The following is a 21,684-nucleotide window of genomic DNA, read 5'->3' as shown; positions in this document are numbered from 1 at the left end:
CATTTCTTAACTAGTGTGCATTAACCTTACAAAACATATATTGTGGAACAAACAGAGTATCCTGGGTAAATTACATATATTTTTATAAATTCAGACACTTAATCATTTAACTTTTCTGTTTATGTTACATTAATGAGTTGAGTTTAACGGTTATGAGTTTATTATGACAGTGAAGAGAGAGCGCCACAGGTATCCAAAGGGGGCAATGTAAAAACGGAACGCCATTTTATTCATTCATATCCAATCAATTGTCCCCACGTGTACCTTTCAAGAAGCATCCACATCAACGTGCCGGCAGCAACAGCATTAAGGAGTATTTTCAGACCTCCGCCGCAGCCCAAAACTCATTAAACAAGCTAACAACAACAACTCAATCATCATCATCATACACATACACATTGCGTATTCTCTCTCTTTCTAAACCCCAAAAAGTTATTCTTACATTTCATTTGATTCCAACTCTATTTCTTCTGATCCCGCCTTCTCTCTTCTCCCGATATAGTATTCGGGATTTCTTTTGATTTCTTTCTAGGTTTTGTATAATTAAAATATGAGTTTTCAAGATCTCGAGGCCGGAAAGCCCTACGCGAGTTCTAGGAGAGACTTAATCAACGGCAAGAAAGATGCCACTCAAGCGGTGGTTTCTGGAATCTTTCAGATAACTACCTCCGTTGCCACCTTTCAACGTCTTGTTAATACCCTTGGCACTCCCAAGGATACCCCCGAGCTCCGCGAGAAGCTGTGAGTTTATCTTCATTGTTTTTTTTTTCCTCAATTGTCGTTTTGCTCATTGAATCTGTTAATTCTCTATAGTTTTTCTTAATGTGAAGATGGCACAATTTGGCTCAATTCAATTCTATTTAGAATCTGTGAATTGCGCGACTCTTCACTTTAATTCTCGTTCCAGGAGATATAGAATACTCGCTAATGATTTAAGAATGAACAATTGTGGAAAATGAGGAATGCGATGGTAGAAATCACGATTGGTGCTAAAAGACTTTTAGCTTTAGAACTGTCCCTTTCCCTGAATATCATTCATCGATTGAAGCTGTCTCTATCCGTTTTAGGATACACAAAATTAAGTATTGTGGCCGTGGTGAAATGAGTTGCCAGCTGCAATTTAATGGATTTGAATTTCTGATTCTAAATATTTCTTTCAATTAAGAGCAAATGCGTTTAGCAAATGGCGGCTTGTAGAATAATTGTATTCTTGTGTCGAACATTTTTTCAACAGCCTTTCCTGTCGGTGTTACTGATGGCTTGGCTCATTTGTGTTATCACTAAATTTATCATATTTTGTCCTGGTTGTTCTGTTTAGTTATTATGACTGGCAGAGAACATATTGCTTTTTGAGCATGTAATTTTTTATTTTGTTCAGCATGGTTTTGCGTGTATGCACTTACATGTGCGTTTTTGTTATAGACTACTCTACAAATGTCTTATATGTAAGGTTGGAAAGATGTGCCTTGAGAATGAGAAAAAAAAGTACCTTCGTTATTGTTGTGAGCAAAATTAGCTACTAGAGCAATTGCATATGCTGAAAAGAATTTCACTGAAGTTGTGGAGAGAAAGCTAAAGGTTTGTATTGAACATACAAAAATAAAAGGAAAATAAAGTAAGCCATGTTGCACGTACGGAGTTATACAACATTATTAGAATCTTCAGAATTAGTTGGTTCTTTACATCTGTAATCAAGAGTTTTAAAGCAAGCTACTGTGTGGTATTGCATGCACTGAAAATAGAATACAAAAATGAAAAATTTATGCTGTAGTTAGGAAGATGAATAACCTTCTCAGTGGCATCTGGACAGCAGTTGTCTTCTGATTATATAGTGGTTGGGTTTTGAGACCTGGCTGTTGCATAGAGTTGGTGGTTAACTGTTAATCCTGTATATATCCATTCTGAGTACACTTTGCTTTGGTTTTTTCTTTCATTTGCAGGCACAAGACAAGGCTACATATTGGGCAGTTGGTTAAGGATACTTCTGCAAAACTTAAACAAGCAAGTGAAACCGATCATCATGCTGGAGTTAGTGTAAGTTTCCTCTTGTTAGTTGCCAACCCAGTCATACATTCATTAAATTTTCACAACTTTCTAAGTGTGTATGTCAGCACGAATTTCCTTCATTGATTGCATACTCATTACTGGAAGTGCTCTCAACCTTAAGATATTATACAACATCATGAATTTTTCTTTTCCTTCTTATAATTGCAGCAAAGTAAAAAGATTGCTGATGCTAAACTTGCAAAAGATTTTCAAGCAGTTTTGAAAGAATTTCAAAAGGCTCAGCGGCTTGCAGCTGAAAGGGAAACGGCTTATACCCCTTTTGTTGCCCAGGCAGTTCCTCCCTCGAGGTGATTGTTTTTACGTCTATAATTTTATTTTATCATTATTCACATGTTTGTGAAGGACTGGTTATTTTTCATCAAGTGGAGTATTTTAATGAAGTATTTGTGCGCATAGAGTAATTTGTTTATTGATAGCTATTGCATATTCATCTCTTATTGACTTCTCTTATTGTATGCGTCTTTCATAATCTTTGTACATTAACCAAAAACATTTATCCTTAAAAATTAGATAAAAGTTCCTGTTGAAATTTCTTTCTTTCTACAAGTTACACATGTTCTAATTAAGTGTACACAATGATGAATGTTTTCTGTACCAGTAGTATAGTGAGTATTCAATTGAAAATAAATTTAGTGATATGTATCCTCAAAAAAGAATATAATAAATTATTTATAACAATTCAACAAATTGATGCCCCTGTTTTGCCATTAAAGTCTGTGGATTTGGGGTTTAGGTTAATACATTTCTAAAAGTTGCGACATCTTTTTTGTTTTGAATTATAATTAAAATTATAACTACTTTTATGGTTTTAGAAATGTAAAACTTAGAGATATTTCAGTGTACCACTAAAGAATTCTATAGGATTGGCAATTTTTATAAAATATTGAAATTAAAATTTAATTACAAAAGATATAGCCCCCTATTTATACTTGTAGCATAGTATGTAGTATCACAATTAGTGTGATCTTATAATACTGGATGATTGGTTATTGCATGGTATTTACACATTTCCTTTCCATATCTGCTTCCATATTTGTCATAATCTATAGAGAAAATGATTGATTTAGCTATTTCTTTTTTCTGTGTTCTATGATATTTGCAGCTTCACAGCTGGTGAGTTGGACAAAATTTCGGAACAGAGTACGGAGCAGCGTCCTCTTGTAGAATCAAGGTGAAATTCTGATTATAGACGTACGATAAACCATAATCATTTGTTGAGAAATTAATTAAAAAACCTCATCTGCTTGTTGGTTTTTAAAACCTTTTATTTTATTTACTGAGTAACAGATTCCATAAGGACCTAACAGTTACCTCTGTACCCTTGTCTTAAGCAGAATACTATATCATACTCTTCCTAAATGATACCTGGGATTATTTGTAGCACGGGTTACTATAATGCTTAATTGTAAGTGAATCTTGTTGCAGACAGGAGGTTTTGCTATTGGACAACGAGATTGCCTTTAACGAAGCGGTCATTGAGGAAAGAGAGCAAGGAATACATGAAATTCAGCAGCAAATTGGTGAGGTCAATGAAATTTTTAAAGATCTTGCTGTCCTTGTTCATGAGCAAGGAGTTATGATAGGTAAATCCATTTTCTCTTTTTGTTTGGAACTCCATAGTTCATTCTAGCTGATATAATATTACCCTTCCCTTACTCCCTGCATTATTTCCTGTGTGTCGTTCAGATGATATTGGAGCTCATATTGATAATTCCCAAGTTGCAACTGCTCAGGGTAAAGAACAGCTTGTAAAAGCAGCAAAAATGCAAAGATCAAATTCATCTCTGGTAAGAGTTGGCTACTGATTATTGATTTTCCTAATCAGCTATCTACCCCACTCGCACACTGTTACTGTCTGCTTAAATGTGCTTGGTTAGACCTGCTAACTGGACGGGCTACTTGTCAGCCCACATGGTCTCATGCATTTTTAAATAGAGGAATGTAGTAATTCACAGTGTTAGCAAAAATAAGGATTGAACTAACAGTGTTTAGTCTATCCTGATGTGTCTTGTTCAACTTCCATGATGTGTCACGTTCACATGTTGAATTTTGCTGATGTAGAATGTTCGATTTCATAACCTGGCAATTAGTATTAGTAACAAAAAATACGTGGATTTGTTTTTTTCCCCTTTTATTTTATTGTTTTGTTTGCAGCTTGACGAATTAGAATTATAACTGAAGTTTTTACCCAATGCAATGCAGACATGCTTGTTGCTGGTGATATTTGGGATAGTGCTTCTGATAGTTATAATAGTACTAGCAGCATAAATAGTTATTTGATATAACCGGATTGAAGAGCTTCTGGAAATGAGAAAAGCTTTGGTTTGTGTTGTTTCTCTCCAACTCGGGGTGTGACGTCGCTGGTCAGAGGTAGTATATATTTTGGCATTTGCAATTGCTTGCGATGGATGATATTCGGGTGCGTGCTGGGTTGTGTGTTCTCTCTCTCTCTCTACTGTTTGTGTGTATTTTCCTTTTCCTTTTCTATAGAGTAATAATATATTGATTCTTTGGTCTCTCTCTCTCTCTATGTCTTGTCCAACTTAAGGGTTGTATTATTTATCTTAGATTATTCTCTCTCAATTCCTTGTTGTCAAATATGAGTATCAACATGGAATCCTTTCTGTTATTCCAAATATGGAGTAGAATGCTTGTTTTATAAAGTGACTCTTCTCTGAACTTGATAAACAAGTGAGAAGATAGAGATTTGTACTGCAATCATTTAATTTTACCTTTTATTCATTTGTAAACACTTTGAAGTGTACTAGTGATATTTAGTAAGAATGAGTCATGAAATAATTTTAATCCCAAGTCTTTCCTGATTATGATATTGGACCTAAAGAAAACTAGGTCTCGGGTTCAAATCTAACATATGCAGAAAACTTTTCGAAAGCAGACGAGTCTCGAACCAAAAAACTGGACAAATTATATAAAAAAAGTTTATCAAAATATCACATACAAATATAGATTTCATGTAAAATGGGATTAATACATCATCCGTATTTTGAACTTGTTTAAAAAACTTGATTGGCGTCTTGATTAATTTTATCAATTTGTTTAATTTGTAGTTAATTAATCACTTAGTTGTAAAGAAATAAACTGCATGTGGATGGTGAATGGATATGCAGAGAAAAAGAAAAGGGGTTAATAGGGTTAATTAATTTTTTTCACTGTGAAATTCAATATTTTCTGTTACAAATTATTAATTTTTTTGGCCAAAAGTGACATAATTCACAAAATTAGGCCTTTCATAATGAAAAATAATAATTAACCTCAATTCTTTTTTCCTACTTGTTGATAGTTCGACGTTTCAACTCGTTTAATTTTTTTAAGGTGCATGCAATTGAACTTCCACATATACGGTATACTTTTTACAACCGAAGAATTAATTAACTATATTTTAAGCAAGCGGTAAAGGATATCAGAACATTTTAAACAAATATATGGAGCCGATGTTCGCAAAATTTTAGACAATTAAGTCAAAATCCATATCAGAAATTTCATAAAATGGATCCAGCCTTAGCCTTAGTTAATTGCGCTCAATCGTAATTTGTCTGATTGGTGTAAAGATTGCTGCTATAAAGTTTTAAATCTTACGGAAAAGCATTCAAATTTATATATTAATTATTGTATTTAAAGTTTTTCTATTGGGAAAGATAAATAATATAAAAGCTTTATGTCAGTAGGAGCTTTTGCTTTTTGTTATCTCCTAAATTTTGTGGTTGAAAATAAAATTCACACTGTAAATCAACACTATCTGTAATACATGTATTTTTAAAAATATATAAATATTAACATTGAAACAAATCAAAATAAATATAATTTTTACAAAATTTTAAGCGCAGTGCAAATTTAATTCCAACGTATGAAATCTAACTACCTTGAACTCGAAAGAGCGGAACTCGATTCTGGGGTCGCCCCACTTGCTTCCTTTGATTTCGAAAATTGAGAAAATCCCCAACAACAGAACTCGATCATTTTTAGCATTGCACTATCGAAAATTTGAAAAAAGTAATTTGATTGTTATTAACTATCACATTGGAACTTTCAAACAAGTTTGTCGATAAATTGAATTATATTTAACAGATTTAGTTTTTAGCATTTTATCAATTTTTTTGCAATTTTGTTAATAATACATTAAGACATAATTGATATTTGGAAGGTGAAGTGACAATTATATACTGGTCAAACCAGTTTTTTCTAATTTTCTATAACTTAGAGTTAGAATTGATCTTGCTTGGAAACATTAAGTTAAGGTTAAATCTGCGCCACTTTAAAAAGTTAGGGTAAAATTTGATCTTTATATCCATTTAATATAATTCAACAAAAGCGACGTAACAATATCCTTAAAGTTTTAAACCATAAAAACAAATAGAGAACGAAATTAAACAATTCATGAATAACAATAACGCGACAATGTCCAAAAGAGAATTATAATAAAGAAAAAGAATTAATAATAAAAACGCTTTGTTCATATTCGCTAAAGCGGCCAAAAATTGCCTAGGGAAAAAAGACATCCAAAGGAACTAATCAGAAAAAATAGAGATGGATTTTCGATTTTGAGCCCCTAGCGGCAACACTGGTTTTTGTACAAATACAATAATGAACACTCCGAATAGAAAAGGGATGTCACGACGATCGCAAGAGTCGATATAAAGGCTGCAGCGAATGTAATAATACTCACAACTCCAGCAAAGCTCCTTGTACCAGAAGGTATCTTCCATTCCATAGTGACGATTTTCGATACAACATGGTCAGTAATTGGAGTAAATAAACAGCTTTGATCGTTTGAATTTCCTTCTCGGCTGCACTGCATGAATAGATCGGGTCTACCGAATTCTATTTTTGCATAACCAGTTTCACTTGGGGGCTGCAGTGAATTAAGTTGGACAAGCTTTTAAAATGAATGAAGGGAAGCATTAACCTGGACCATATATTATTGTTACTTACCGGATAACGTGCATGCAATGGGAGATCTACGCTGACTTGAAGTTCATTCGTATTTCCAGAATAGATATTGGAACTGACATTCATATGAATCTCAACAATAGTTTGATTGGAAGCAACAGAAGGCAACTCTAAATTTGTATCTCCGAAAACAGCTATATCAGTGAAAGCTGCAATGAACTATGTTAAACTGGAGAATGGGTGATAAATAAGACCAAAATATGGAAGCTTAAGGACGAAAAAAAATTGCAATACCGCCCCGCTGGAGTAAGTGCTGGAGCTCAAACGGGTCTGCAAAGACTCCAAGGGGAAGTCTCTCGATAATTATAACCTTGCAGAAGTGATTGGGTAGCTGAGCTATCAATTCTGCCTGGGAATGAATTCTGATGTCTGAATAAAGATGTCGATGAGAACCTTCACCAATTAATAGGCGATTCGGAACTGATAATCTTAAAAGAGCCTGTAGATCATCAGGCAGCCATTTGCATGAACAGCTTGGTGGTTTATCTGCTGTGAAATCTTGGAATTTCTCGGGTTCTTCAGAATTAGATTTCATAATGTATTTGTTGGAGTAAGAATTGGACTCACACCTATGCACCTGAAACCGAAGATGGCAGATGAAAACTTAAAATTGTTTAGGGTTCTTCACAAACTTGATTCTTGTATAAAGTACCAAAAAAATGTTCAAGACAATTACTAAGCTCCATCAATTAGTTAATGTTCGTAGCCTCACATCTATACTACATATAATACCAAAAGCGACTACAAAAGCGATCGCAAGAAACGTTCACATGACAGAAATGATAATTCAAGAAATATCATGTTGGAAGTACTATACTAACCTCACTTGAAGATGATGAATCATGGATACAAAAGCCAAAGCCAACTAAGAATAACAATAGGATCCCCACTTTCTGGAAAGCGTAAAATGGAGTTTCATGTTGAGTTTCCATAGAGCAACTGGAACACATTAGGAATTGACAAAATAAGTATATAATTTGCCTGCAAAATTTTGTACCAATAATAGTAAGCAGTATAATAGAGGGCGAGCCTTGGCGCAACGGTAAACGTTGTTGTCGTATGACCAAGAGGTCACAGGTTGAGTCTTAGGAGCGGCCTCTTGCCAAATAAATTGGTAGGGGAAGGTTTGCTCCCAGTACACCCTTGTGGTGGGATCCCTCCCCGGACCCTCGCTCAGCGGTGACGCGTAGTGCACCGGGCCGCCCTTTTTTTTTAATAGTAAGCAGTATAATAGTAATCAAGCATCAAATGAGATCACTTCTTTCTCTAAATAAGTTATGATGCACATACTCTTGCTTAAGGAACTTGGAAATTTTCGATCGCCGCAGTATCAACAAGTATAGGCATTGGATTATAAGTAGAAACTTAACCTTAGGGCCTCTTTGGTTCAATGGTTAGCCGGTAGCTATTACTACTGTTTTCTGTTATGGTGTTGTTTGTTGTTGCGGTTGGTTGTTTGCTATTAGCTGATTGATCCGAAAGTATTTTGACTACAAATGTTTTTCTGGAAGTATTTTGATCTCTCTGTCGAAAACTGTTATTAGGAGAGAATATCTGAGGTAAAGAGTGGCAGATACAAGGATACAAAGTCTCTAACCTAGTAGGGAAGTAAGGATGAAACTGGCTAAAGGGATTACTAATATATATGGGATGTTTAGAATCTTTGATGATACCGAAATTCGTTATCCTACACAAAGGTCATTTCATTTGGAGCTCAAAAGCATAAATCCTCTTATTCATATTCACATATCAAAGTCCTGAATCCTGAAGCAGAATATCCAAAAGCTAACACAAGCATAAAACACAAAAAAACAACCATGGTTCATCTACACCTAAATCTCCAAGCTACTATCTGATGAATCAATAACTCGGACAAAAACAAACAGACAATTTTAAGCTCAGAAATTCTAAGTTAAAACAGAAAGAATCCAAGCAACAATAATATTGATAGACTGAGGTGATGGAAATTTTGGAACAACTTGAAATCTGAAAATCTATTGTTCGAAAACTGGGTGGCTCTGCATAAATGAGAGTCAATTTCTACAGCTATAGCAGCTGCAAACAACATGAAAATAATCCGAAATCAACTCTCATATTAACTAATTTGAACCAGAATTGACAAATCTCAAAACCCAAACATGTTAGTCCAACCCTTCTCCAATAACAGCCGCCCCAAGATCAAACACGTTGCTATATTGATTCATGGACAAATGAAAACCTACGAACAAGCTAAATACAAGGTAATACCTAAAATCAAACACAAAGCTGCAAAACACCTGAGACGAAATAATAAACTTAATTCTCAACAGAGCAAGAAAAATACTAAGAATTAAGGGCTTGTTTGGATGGGGGTTAATTAAAGTACGGTAGGGTAAAGTAAGGTAAGTGAGGTTTATATAATAACTTGTTGTGTTTGGATGGAAGGTAAGGTAAGTGATGGTTAAATAATGTAATTGTGTTTGGTTTGAAGGTAAAGTAAGGTAAGTTATATATAAAATTACTCTTATATCCTTACTCTTTTAAACTAAGATTAAGGTGCAAAAATACCCCTAAAGTTTTGGGCCAGGAGCAATTTTACTCCTAACGTTGGTAGCCGAGAGCAATTATTTTTCAAATTGACCCAATTTATCAACGTTCGGGGTAAAATTTCTCTTGGTTTCAACATTAGGATAAAATTGCACATTTTTAGACGTTAGGGGTAAAATTGCTCCGGATCCAAAATGTTATGGGTATTTTTGCACCTTAACCCTTTAAACTAAATAAATAAATTACTCATCACGACTATTGTCTAAGCGTCTAGTAAAAAAAGTAAAATTGAGGTATGAACAATAACATTTGATATAATATATAATAGTATGGAATCTGGGATTAAATTTATAAGCATATTCTGGACCGGTCGAGACATACAAAATTTGTAATATCTAAATCACAAAAAGTTGGTTACTTTGAATTATAGGTTCATGTGAAATTCCTGGCTTGGAGTACATAATCACAAAATAATAGAATGCTAAGTTGAGTTGAATAAGTTTGCTGATTAATAATAGCAGTACTGCATTCACAGAGTTCCTCACAGCATTTAATTGAAAAAATGAAGCATAAAAATTAATAGCGAATATGATGAGAAACTTCAAGCAAACAAGGTAAACACTTGTGTGCTCTTACAACTATTATATACACAAGCTAACAGATATGCAACAAACAAGTTCATAGTTCAATGACATAGCAAAATTGTTGTAGAATGGCTAATTACCTCCAAGTGTTGATCCACTGAAAAAAGGAACCACAGCAGAAGGGTCTTTTGGATCCCTCAGCCAATACAACCTGAAATGGAAAGTTCTATGTTAGGAACTTCATAATATGCAGCCTGGAGTTTAACAACAAACGAAAGAATGCATAAAATGGATATAATAATATTAGGCTGGAAATAAACTCAAAAGAAAAGAAAGCAACCATTACACAATAGGAAAATACAGTAATTGAGCAATTAAATTTCACCCAACCCAACCCAAATCAAGATAACCTTTTCATATCTCTTTTCTTTCTAAAACATATATCCATCATCCCACTTCTTCTATTGGGTTGGATTTAACATATATAGATAATTGTCTTGAAAGTATGGCCTTAGGCTATATGCTGAAAGCTCTAGAATGAATGGGTGCTTATTTTAACATGTCAGAAATCTTGGGAAAAGAATTGGGGAATATAATCTATCATGGGACATTGTAGCTTACCTATGCAAAAGATGAGGCTTGCAATTTAGTAGACAAATCGAATCCAGCTACAAACTCGCAAGCATGTGGGTATTCCTTACTAGTGACTTGAGCATCAACCTTTTCCTAAAAATAAAAAAATAAAAAAAGCTAGTTGAAGAGGATGGAATCTATGGGATTTGTTCTGGTTTCTAGAGAAAGTATGAATCTTTTTATTATTATGCCAAGAAATTCCACTTTCACTAATTGATCAATTAAATCCACTATAACAACAACTTGATATGTAAAAATGATTTTCTGATTGACAGACATAACAGAACAGTAGCAGTGCAATGGCATCTCCATGTGATCCTAAAACTTTATACTTCAATCTGGTAGAATTTTAAATATTTGTGAACCCCACTTTCCACTTTCTGGAGGAACAGACCTTAATTCATAAATAAATGTATGAAATTAGGTGATTGATTACTTAACTAAAAACCTGTCTCCTCATGATCAACACAATCACAGTTATCTCATTGTTTGGTTTTTCAAATTCCCTAGATCAGACCAACTAATACCAAAGTCACTTATTTGATAACCTTAAGTCCAAATCTGGCTAGAGTCCGATGGCCTGGTTACCACGTGCTGACTTTCATCCAATGCTTAACCTAACCAGGTTTATACACAATTCAGTTTAGATTAGTTTGATCGACCCCTCTCTTTACATTATACTCTAGCCCTAATCAATAGTTAACTGACAGCTAATCAGAAGGCACTGAGCTGATGCATTGAATGGATAGTAACCTGCTCGAAAAATTTAGCACAAAATCTGGAATTGAAGAGAAACAAAATCTAAAAATTTAGCACAAATATGTTTTCATATTCATCACATTAGCACAAAATCTGGAAAAATTTAGCACAAAATCTGGAATTGAAGAGCAACAAAGAGCAAGCAAAGAGCAAAATCTGGAATTGAAGAGAAACAAAATCTAAAAATTTAGCACAAATATGTTTTCATATTCATCACATTACAGAAACAAAGAGCAAGCAAATATTTGAAATGGGCGGAAAACAATCATAGGCAAAAATTGAAGAAAACATAACTAATTGAAGATTAACACTGAAGAAACCTTGTGAAGTCTGCCTCTTCTTCTTCTTCCTTCAGTCTATCGATTAGGTTAGAGATGTTCTCCTTCCCCCCAAATCCGGTGTAAAGAAAATTAGGTAGTATTTATCCTCAGCTACCTTACTCTTCAATTTAGGTATTCAAATCAAGATAGAAGACGAGCAGGTGGTATAATAATTGTGAGGAATGGAGCAGGTTCTATAGAGGCTGAGATACAAGCAGGTGCTATAATAATTGTGAGGAATGGAGCAGGAAGAGCTTCGAGTTCAACTAGATCAACATTTGCGATTAAATCTATGGAGTTTTGAATTCTGTCTGGTCTTTCTTCTTCTTTTTGAGTTTTAACCAGTTAAGAAGTGGGCTTTATGGGCTGAGAAACATGAGAAGAGCCCATAGAAAATATTAATAGTAGAAACCATTCTCTCTCCCGCCTGGAAAACATAGCGAAAGGAAAAGAAAATGAACAGTACATCACCGGCTCATTCATCAGTGTCGACGACGGCAGTTGTTGGAGGAGGAGGAGGAGGAGGAGGAGGCAGCGGAAGTAATGCCACCTTGGAAGATTTCCATTTCCCTTGCGACCTTATATCCATCCAAGATCGGAAGGAAGAAGCCATGCTTGGTTTGTCTTTCTGCTTTTTCTCATTCACTTCATTGTTATTCCGATCCTATATGCTTGTGAAATTGGCCTATTTTTATCTTACTATCTTCATTGTTCCCTGTACTAAAAAAGTGGAATTCTTAATTTTTCTGATTCTGATATTGCGGGCTATGCTATGCATTTCTATGCAATTAGTTCATATCTGTCATTTGAGTGATCTTAGGGTTAGGGTTTCTCAAAGTTGAATTTTTGTATTGAAAAATCAAATCAGTACTTGTCTCCTGTTAATCAAAGAACTCGAGTACTTGGGGAAGGAGTTTAAATGGAGGTTATTTTCCTAACCTTGCTTTGGGAAGGAGTTTAAATGGAGGTTATTTTTCTAACCTTGTTTGGCTAGGAGTTTAAGTTTAAATGAAGGTTAAATCGAGGTTCAAAAACCTTGAAATAACCTCAATTTCAGTCCCACCAAATTAGCGGGATATAAATAATCTCCCCTCCCTTCTCTTTCCCTTCCCTCCCTTCCCTTTAATGAACCTTGTGAAACCTTCATCCAAGCAGACCCTAAAAAGGAAAATGGAAAAGAATTTAATTGTTTTATTTGGAACGTAACTACTCTTTCAATTATTTATTAGGCAATTGCTTGAAATTTTCCAATCATCATGTTTCTGCAGTTCTCACTTTTTATTCTAACCCTGTTGCCTTTTGCCATTTGTTGGTTTAAGCCTTATTTGGCTAGTTTGTTCTCTAATTTAATCAAAATTTTGCTAGACAGATCCTTTTGGCCTAGAAAAATTATGAAAGATAAATTTGGAATAGAATTGAATTCTTATTGATGCATAACAACAACAACAACAAACCCTTAGCCCCGAAATGATTCGGGGTCTGCTAACATGAACAATCATATAAAACCGTGAAATCAAGTCGTGTCAGCGACACAAATTCTCTCCCTCCACTCTGTCATGTCCACTACCATATTTTCCTCAATCCCCAATAAACTCATATCATTCTCGATCACCCTCCTCCAAGTTTGCTTAGGTCTTCCCCTCCCCCTCACCACTACATCCCTTTGCCACTCTTTAGTCCTCCTAACCGGCGTATCAAACGCTCTTCGTCTTACATGACCAAACCATCTTAGTCAGTTTTCTCTCATTTTATTCTCAATAGATGTAACCCCTACTTTTGTCCTAATTATTTCATTACTCACCCGATTCTTATTGATGCATGACAAGGGAAAAAAAAACTTATTTACCTTAGCTAGATAAAGCATGCTTGGTCATTAAAATGAGAAAAAAACAGAAAGCAGTTCTTGATATTTTCTGGTTTTCTAGATATCCTTGAAATTTGACTTATGCTAACATAAAAGTCCAAATAGTCCTGATGATGGTTGGCCAGTATAAATACTGGTTGATCACGTGAATCGATGTTAAAAGCACACGGGTAGAATACACCCATGGCCCCTCAACTTTAGCACCACTAACACGATGGTCCTTGATCAAAGGGGTGTGCGTGTGATTTAGAGACAATTCAAGTGGTCAGCTGGTATGTACACCGGTCAATGGTTATTTGGACTTTTATATTAGTATATGTCAAAGTTTATAGGCTTTTATGTCCGGTTTTGAAGTTCAAGGGCCATCATGTTAGTAGTGCCAAAATTGAGTGGCCGTGAGTGTATTTTCCCTCAATATTTGTGTTCTGTTTCTTTTCTTAACACCTTATATTGTTTTTTCTAATCAGTACACCTTATATTGTTAATAGCTACTTCCATCTAGAAAGCACCGACATGGGTACGGTAAACAGCATTTAGCAAAATATAAGACACGGGTACGGCAGGGACACACCACGCACACATATATATGTCAATAACATCCATAATAAGTCATTAATTTATCAGAAAGAAACATTTAATACTTTAAACTATTTGAACTACCAAAAAAATGGTGTCTCCTATATTCTTTTCTTTAGAATTTGATTTCTTCTTTATTTATTTATTAGGGTTTATTTCATTTTATTTATATATCAACCCTTCTTTTTTTGTAAAATTATTATAAAAAACCCATATATTCTACTTAATTAACTCAGAAGCCTTTTTCTCGAAGTGTCCCAGATGTGTCCCCGAAGTGTCCCGATATTAAAGAAAAAAGGGGACACTTATTTTGGAGTGTCAGGTGCATGTCCCCGGAGTGTCGGAGTGTCCAAGGTGTCCTACACTCGTATGTTAACCTTGTAGAAGTGTCGGTGCTTCCTAGATTTCCACCATAAAATTGCTAGTACTTGTGATTTCCAGAGTTCTTTCTGCATGTCTGTTGATGTGTTTATCCGGTCACCGAAAAACTTTAGTAATCCAATTATCCAATGTAGAGATAAAAGAAGAAAACTAACTCCAGTAGTTGTTCATATGTATTAGCACATTTTTCTTTTTGTGAGCTAATGGGCTGTTTTTGGCTTTCATTATTTGTTGCCTCTCAGTTTTGAAAGCTGATCTGATGGCTGCACTTAACAAAGAGGTTAAATCCTTGGATGAAGATAGCTGGAAGTTTGAAGCACCTCGCTCACGCATCCATCTTATATCAAGGCCTGGTTAGTAGCGTTTCTGCATTTCATGTTCCTATCGGTTTATGTTTTCATTTTTGTTTGAAAGCTATGTTATGACGGCTATGTTTAGAAATAACATTTCCTGGTAGTATCCATTTTCCATTTCGGTGTCCATTTCCGTTTCTGTCCATGCATTGCACGTTATTAATCCTTATGTGAGGATAAACTAAAATGGTTTTGTTATTAATTCTACTTCAGGTGCATTCATAAACAAGAAGATGGAAATAGCAAATAGTAGAAGCTTCGCTCCACCAAAATAAAATGGAATTCGTAGACAGGTCTCATCTTCTTCTTCTCTTGAGTATTGAAAATATATATGTTCTTTGGCTGCAGACAAAATAATATCTGTTCTTCTATTTCTGTAGTTGAAAATGAGTTGCACATAGTTAATAGAGAGAGAGAGAGAGAGAGCCATTTGTTCCGAGGCTTAAATAGTTAATGACATTAGATTGTTGGTTAAAGAACATCTTAATCAATTTATAATTATTCTTTTGTAGAGTTTTATTTGAATATGAATATGATTATATTTAAAATTCTATTGCTAATCAAGATTCTCATTGGATTGTTCAATTTTGCTCTAAAGAGATCCAACAGTGGAGCTAATGCGACGCCTAGAGCCATAAATTTTTCCCCCCTGGAATGTTAAACTTGAAATTTGAAATGTGCACTTGAAGTTTGTGTTTTATTGAATTGAATATAATTTGTTTTTTTTTTTTTGGATTGATTCTTTATACTATTATGTATTTTGAGTTTAAAAACATCTAATTAAACATTATAAAATAGCATTTTAAGGGTAGAAATAAAAAAATACAGGAAATTAGTAGAACATTTTTTAAAAAGTTTAGGAGCTTAAAAAATTCATTTTATTATTATTTAAATTATGAAAATATTAAATATATAAGAAACGAAAATGATAAGACAGGGGTGCTCTCCACTTGGTCTGCTTATATCACGGGAACAGATCTAAACTACGCCAAATTCTTATGTGGCGCCGAGACTTCTCCAAGCCTTCGGCTTGTCAAAGATAATAATAAAAGCTATTTTTGAATCTTAACTATTAGCTTAAACTTTTAGTTAAATTGTGTTCATGACGTAGTGCCTCATTAATCGGTGCAGTTAAAAAGCACATGGTGAGATGGGTCTGTGGTGTACATGCTGCACGCCCAGGGGCACTCTCGTGCGGGGATGTGCTATTATTGGTTTTATGACATGGTATCCGAGCTTCTTAGACCAAGTGGTCTAGGGTTCGAATCCTGGCAATCCTCGTCCTAGAAGTATAGACTATCTACGAAGATACTTGTCTCTCTTTCTCCAAGTCCGAATGCCGGACTCTCCTAGTGCCAATGGACAAGGATGAATCGCTTAAGTCAGTACTGACCACTGCAAGGGTGACGGAGATTCAACGCCTAGGGTATCCCCTGTCCCATATACTGTTCCTTATATCAACTTGGGCCTGTTCATATGTTCCATTCGATACTGCTCCAAGAAGCCTCTTCGTAGCCTTACCTTTGCTTGGGGCTGAGAGTCCCTACACGCAAACTCTCTCCTTACACTTACCATGCTTTGAGATTATTTAATCTTAAAGTTCATTGGTTCAATTTGGTACCTAGAATCAGCTTCATTCAATTGTTGGTGCTGGAAAAGAGGCAGTTTTTGGTTTTCAGGTTTTACTTATAAGTGTCGAGATGTAATTGTGAGTTTAGAAAATGAAGAATACATTTTTCTTACAAATCATTAATTAATCAACTTAATCACCGAGGTACAATTACAGAAGTAGTTAAACCATTAACAGAAAGATCCTCGGATTCTGGTCTGAATTGGTCTGTAAATCTCCCTGCAGAAAAGGCTGGTTTTTCAGGTTGAGGAAGAGTCACCGTTTCACTTTTCAGCATTAAAACTACAGATGACATTGTTGGCCTGTAAACCGCATCTTCCTGAACACACAATAACCCTATTTGCACTTGCCTTGAAAATTCTTCTGGACAACAAGATTCGGACAACACCGGATCCATCAATTCTACCTCTTTTCCTCCGTTCCGCAGACCCCATGCCTGCTTCAATAACCGAGTTTGATGTTTAGGGCTAATTTTCTAGGAAACAAGGAACTTAAGATCAAATACCTAATCAACAAAAATCGAATAATTAAAAAGCTTACATATGCTGTAAGGCTTGAAGCATTTTTTGATTTGTGAAATCCAGCATTTCTTCTACCGGTTATGATCTCAAGTAACAGAACTCCGAAACTGTAAACATCAGATTTGGTAGAGTACAGTCCTTCCATAGCATACTCTGGTGCCATGTATCCACTAATTTTCCAGTTGGAAATAGTTTCAAGATTAATTATCTGAATGGATTATTGAAAAATATGATCAATTCTGAATTCTGAAAGGAAACTCACTATGTTCCGACTATTCTAGCAGTATTAGCTTCCCCTTCGCTGCTCGCGAAGATCCTTGCCATTCCAAAATCTGATATTTTTGGGTTCATCTCGTTGTCTAATAAGATGTTGCTAGCTTTGAGATCACGATGAATAATTCGAAGCCGAGAATCTTCATGAAGATAAAGAATTCCCTTTGCGATTCCATTTATTATATTGATGCGTTTGCTCCAATCTAGCTCAGCTCTTTTCTTGGAATCTAATGATGACAATTAAAATACAACTCAATATCATCTTATACAAAGTTCCCGATTGAAAAGATGTTTTCGGGGAAAAGGACTTACCGAATAGGATAACATCAAGACTGCCGTTAGGCATGAATTCATAAACCAGAAGCTTTTCTTCTCCATCAACACAAAAACCAAGTAGCCTGACGAGATTCTTGTGCTGAAGTTTCATTATCAAAAGAACTTCATTTGTGAACTCCTCTATCCCTTGCTCGGAGGATCTTGAAAGCCTTTTCACCGCGACTTCCTTTTCACCGCTCAGAATGCCCTTCAACAATGTAAAAAAAGATCAATTTCACTCGTTTAGAAACTAAAAATAACAAAATCCCGGACATCTTACCTTGTAAACAGGTCCAAAACCACCTTGTCCAAGCACATTCAATTCAGAAAAATTATTAGTAGCAGCATAAATGGATGTCAATTCCATAAACCCAGATTCCTTTGCACTAAACACATCCATTCCTTCTAAAATTTGGGATTGAAAAACGCTTCTATTCGGATTACTGATATTTTGCAGCAGAACTTCTTGGCTTCCAATTTCATTTTTGTTTGCAGTACAGTATATGAAAGAACTGAAGGCAATCACAACCAGAACTGCAGCTACAGTCGTAACGATTACGATTTTCTCTGCTTGAGAAGAAATCATTTTCAGTGCTAAATCAACAATAAACTAGTACATAATTCAGAACATTCAGAAAAAAAAAATTTACTTTTCCTTGTTCCATGGTTCTTTGGAGATGCAGGATTTTCAGTTTCACCTCTATAGAAGGCGTATAGCTCATACCTCAAGTAACAACTACGGCTAAGAAGCCTCAGGCCGCGGTAGGAATAGCAGCAATTCGATACGTTTGCCAAAGCAACCTCGAGGCAGGTTTTGCATTCAGCTGAAGATAAGCCTGTGGTGCACTGAACTAGAGCATATAATGTTTCTGAATCCGTATATTTAGCTTCCCCAGTTGCATACCTTCCATCCGAAACATTAAAAGGCAACGCCTCTATCAGATTACTCACAGTTTGATTCACTAGTGATCTAAACCGATCTGGATTTGAAATGTTAACTTTGTTCTTGAATACAAGGTTTCCTGAAACATCCAATTGCCCGATAAAATAACCTGGATTCGAGTAACTTAACTGGCAGACCTCCTCCCATACCATCGCTTCCTTGTTGTTTGTACAAAGCTGCTTGATATCTTTTGATGCTGTGTTTATGCAGAGTTTACAAGTATCATTTGATACATAGTTGAGGCACATATACTGTCCATATACTTTGTCCGGACCATTCCCAATTGCGGTAATATAGTGATTTGAAATCGAAGCATTTGAGCGAAGAGAAAGAAGAAGGTTGTTGAAATTGATCTGAAAAGGACTATTTGGTGTCTGATCAGTAATGTTTGAGCAAAAAGGGTAAGGAGGATCATCCTCAGAAAAAACAGCAGCCAATAAATGAAGCAAAAACAATTGGAAAAGCTTTCCAGATCTTCTAAATTCACCCATATCTGCCCTTTTCTGAGTTTTTTTTTCTTCTATCTGCACTGAACATTTGGAAGCATTTGTTCATGGAATTTTCATCAATTTATTAATAGGTAATTTCCTGGAAGAATTTAGCTAAGATCGCAGCTGTTACATTCAGGGCCGGCCTTGAGTCTAGGCAGGGAGTGCGACTGCCTAGAGTCCAGGTCTGAAAGGGGGTGGAATTGCCCATATATATATGAAGCTTAATAATTCAGCAGATCACGGAAATGAAATACTTAGGGTCCGTTTGACTACTTGCTGTTTGCTAGTTGCCTTTGGAAAATGCTGCTTTTCCAAAAAACTGAGATTTTTTGCTTTTGTAAAAAGCTACTTTTCAGCGGTAAAAAGCAAACATGAAGAGTCTAACCAAACACCTAAAACGCTGCCTTTTAAAGTGAGAAAACAAGCATCCCTTATTAACTACAGTTTTTTTTATCTCTTGTTTCGCCCAGGGACCATAAAATATCTGGAATGAGACGCACTGACTACCAGGAGATTATCATATGCTATAAAATATGCAATTTTGCCCAGTCAAATAAAAAAAATTATGAGGGAAGAAAATGACTTGTGGCTTCAATATGATAAATTTGAGACTTCTGACTATATATATAAAGAAAATGTTATTTGCTTGTTCGTCATAGTTTCCTGGAAATTATATTTTGAAATCTTCAACCAAAAATAAAAATAAAAAAAGAACTAATGGTAGTGATTAAATATTAAAATATACCATTGGCCTATTAATAAATTGCTACTATTATTTTTATTTGTTTCATTAATAGTTATTCGAGAAAGCAGATTAAAAGTCAGTCATGTTTGTTTGTCGGAAAATATGGTATAGAAAAATACTTTCTTGGCATTCATTTGTTTAGAAAAATAGTTACCAAAAATCTTTATGTTAACAGAAAAATACATGAAGAACGTGAGAAAAATGGGACTCTTTTATATTTTTCAAACCTTTTAGAACCATACTAGTATGAACACTCGTGCAATCCATGGGATTGGAATGTATTATAATTTTGTAGCAAAATTAATAAATGAAACGAATTTACTCAAAATTATAATAAAAGGTAAAATTTTAATTTTAATGAATAACACTAACCGATTTTTGCAGAAAAATAAAAAAAAAATAATAACATTAACTGATTTATATTTTATGGTCCAACAAAAATACAATATTTTTATGGTCCACAAAAAATACAATATTTTTGTAAATGATAAAAAAGTTAAATAGAAATCGGAAGTGCTTCAAATTTAGAGTGGTTTTTTCTAATTTTTGACATGTAAATATTTTTAATTCAAATATTTATATTCTATGTACTAATTAAAAAAATTAAACTGAAGTAATATTATTATATTTAATGATAAAATTATACTATTTTATTAAATACTTCTTTACTATTCAATGTTGAATCGTTGTGCCACGCTCTTAGGGATTGTCCTAAGAGTGAAGAGGTTTGGAAGAAAATTCTCCCTCATCATACTTTCTCTTCCTTCATGCCCCATTCTGTGAACGACTGGTTCTCAGATGGTATTAGGGGAAAGTTATTGTCTTATATGGAGTATGGGGACATTTTCTTTGCCATTATCTGTCATCAAGTGTGGAAATGGAGGAACGAGGAGATTTTTGATAATAAAGTTGTGCTTTTGCCTAACTTAGCTGAGTTCTTCTTGAAGAAACTCTCCTCTATTATTGATAGTTTCAAAGGTGAGTCCATTGCCAGATCTTCCCCGAGTAGTGATGTCCACCTCGTGAGCTGGAGCAGGCCGAGAGAGGGGGTTGTGAAGCTGAATACTGATGGTTTCTGCCTCAGTAATGGTAAGATTGCTGTCGGAGGTGTTCTTAGGGATGCGGGAGGCGCCTGGCTTTCTGGGTTTATCCAGAATTTGGGTTTGGGTTCTTCCTTCTCTGCGGAGCTCTGGGGCATTCTCTCTGGGATCCAGCTGGCGATTAGGTTGGGTGTTAAGAGGCTTTCTGTGGAGTCAGCTAACTTGGAGGCCATCAATATGATTTTGGGTAGTCATGTCATGGGTCTTCATAGCCGCAACCTTATTAAAGCTATTAAGAGGCTTAGCCCCTCATTTGATATCTTTGAGTTCAGCCACATTTTCCGGGAGTAGAACCGTGTTGCAGATCACTTGGCGGCGGCAGGCCATGAGGGGGTGTTAGGTGTTTCTACCCTTTCCGTTCCCCCTATCGCTCTTTCTCCTCTTCTTTTAGAGGATAGGATTGGGGTTAGCTTTCCTAGGCTAATTCCGATGTAGTTGTTTGTTTTGCTTTGCTTTCCTTTCCTTTCCTTTTCTACCAAAAAAAATACTTCTTTACAAACTACTCATATACATTATAAGTATAATTATATAGTTTGTCAATCTGATCTTTAATACAGATTTTTAATTTCATTCTACTTTGAGACATAACTCAATTAGAGACATAACTGATCAACAAAAATGAGTTCTTATATTAA

General features: G+C 35.1%; 4 protein-coding genes across 8 annotated transcripts; 2 read left to right on the top strand and 2 right to left on the bottom strand.

Moving 5' to 3' along the window:
* The first annotated feature begins 255 nt into the window (after positions 1-255).
* Positions 256-4,872, top strand: LOC136233348 (syntaxin-22-like). The gene is made up of 7 exons (XM_066022981.1): positions 256-741; positions 1,941-2,034; positions 2,215-2,354; positions 3,170-3,238; positions 3,493-3,650; positions 3,754-3,854; positions 4,270-4,872. The coding sequence occupies exons 1-7, from the start codon at positions 551-553 to the stop codon at positions 4,333-4,335; spliced, it is 819 nt and encodes a 272-aa protein (XP_065879053.1). The 5' UTR covers positions 256-550; the 3' UTR covers positions 4,336-4,872.
* A 1,614-nt stretch (positions 4,873-6,486) lies between these two features.
* On the bottom strand, positions 6,487-12,313 carry LOC136232505 (uncharacterized). Of its 3 annotated transcripts, XM_066021696.1 has the most exons (7): positions 11,858-12,313; positions 10,767-10,871; positions 10,286-10,356; positions 7,857-7,974; positions 7,270-7,612; positions 7,018-7,184; positions 6,487-6,937 (listed from the first exon to the last, which is right to left on the bottom strand). In XM_066021696.1, the coding sequence occupies exons 4-7, from the start codon at positions 7,965-7,967 to the stop codon at positions 6,635-6,637; spliced, it is 924 nt and encodes a 307-aa protein (XP_065877768.1). In that variant the 5' UTR covers positions 7,968-7,974; positions 10,286-10,356; positions 10,767-10,871; positions 11,858-12,313; the 3' UTR covers positions 6,487-6,634. The 3 variants fall into 3 exon arrangements, with proteins under 3 accessions (XP_065877768.1, XP_065877767.1, XP_065877766.1); XM_066021695.1 differs by lacking the exon at positions 10,767-10,871 and having other exon boundaries at positions 11,832-12,313; XM_066021694.1 differs by lacking the exon at positions 10,767-10,871.
* On the top strand, positions 12,304-20,042 carry LOC136232506 (protein SAMBA). Of its 3 annotated transcripts, none has more exons than XM_066021700.1 (4): positions 12,304-12,475; positions 14,921-15,031; positions 15,245-15,324; positions 19,675-20,042. In XM_066021700.1, the coding sequence occupies exons 1-3, from the start codon at positions 12,313-12,315 to the stop codon at positions 15,304-15,306; spliced, it is 336 nt and encodes a 111-aa protein (XP_065877772.1). In that variant the 5' UTR covers positions 12,304-12,312; the 3' UTR covers positions 15,307-15,324; positions 19,675-20,042. The 3 variants fall into 3 exon arrangements, with proteins under 3 accessions (XP_065877772.1, XP_065877773.1, XP_065877771.1); XM_066021701.1 differs by lacking the exon at positions 19,675-20,042 and adding an exon at positions 15,412-15,548; XM_066021699.1 differs by lacking the exon at positions 19,675-20,042 and having other exon boundaries at positions 15,245-15,548.
* On the bottom strand, positions 15,696-19,641 carry LOC136232504 (cysteine-rich receptor-like protein kinase 10). The gene is made up of 6 exons (XM_066021693.1): positions 18,421-19,641; positions 18,051-18,337; positions 17,768-17,978; positions 17,445-17,682; positions 17,202-17,352; positions 15,696-17,097 (listed from the first exon to the last, which is right to left on the bottom strand). Exons 1-6 carry the CDS (start codon positions 19,202-19,204, stop codon positions 16,798-16,800), a joined length of 1,971 nt encoding a protein of 656 aa, XP_065877765.1. The 5' UTR covers positions 19,205-19,641; the 3' UTR covers positions 15,696-16,797.
* Positions 20,043-21,684: the final 1,642 nt, after the last annotated feature.

The sequence above is a fragment of the Euphorbia lathyris genome, chromosome 6 (genome assembly GCF_963576675.1).
Source record: "Euphorbia lathyris chromosome 6, ddEupLath1.1, whole genome shotgun sequence".
Classification (NCBI taxonomy): domain Eukaryota; kingdom Viridiplantae; phylum Streptophyta; class Magnoliopsida; order Malpighiales; family Euphorbiaceae; genus Euphorbia; species Euphorbia lathyris.
Note: the sequence above shows the minus strand (reverse complement) of the source record. Positions and strands in the feature narration are given on the sequence as shown.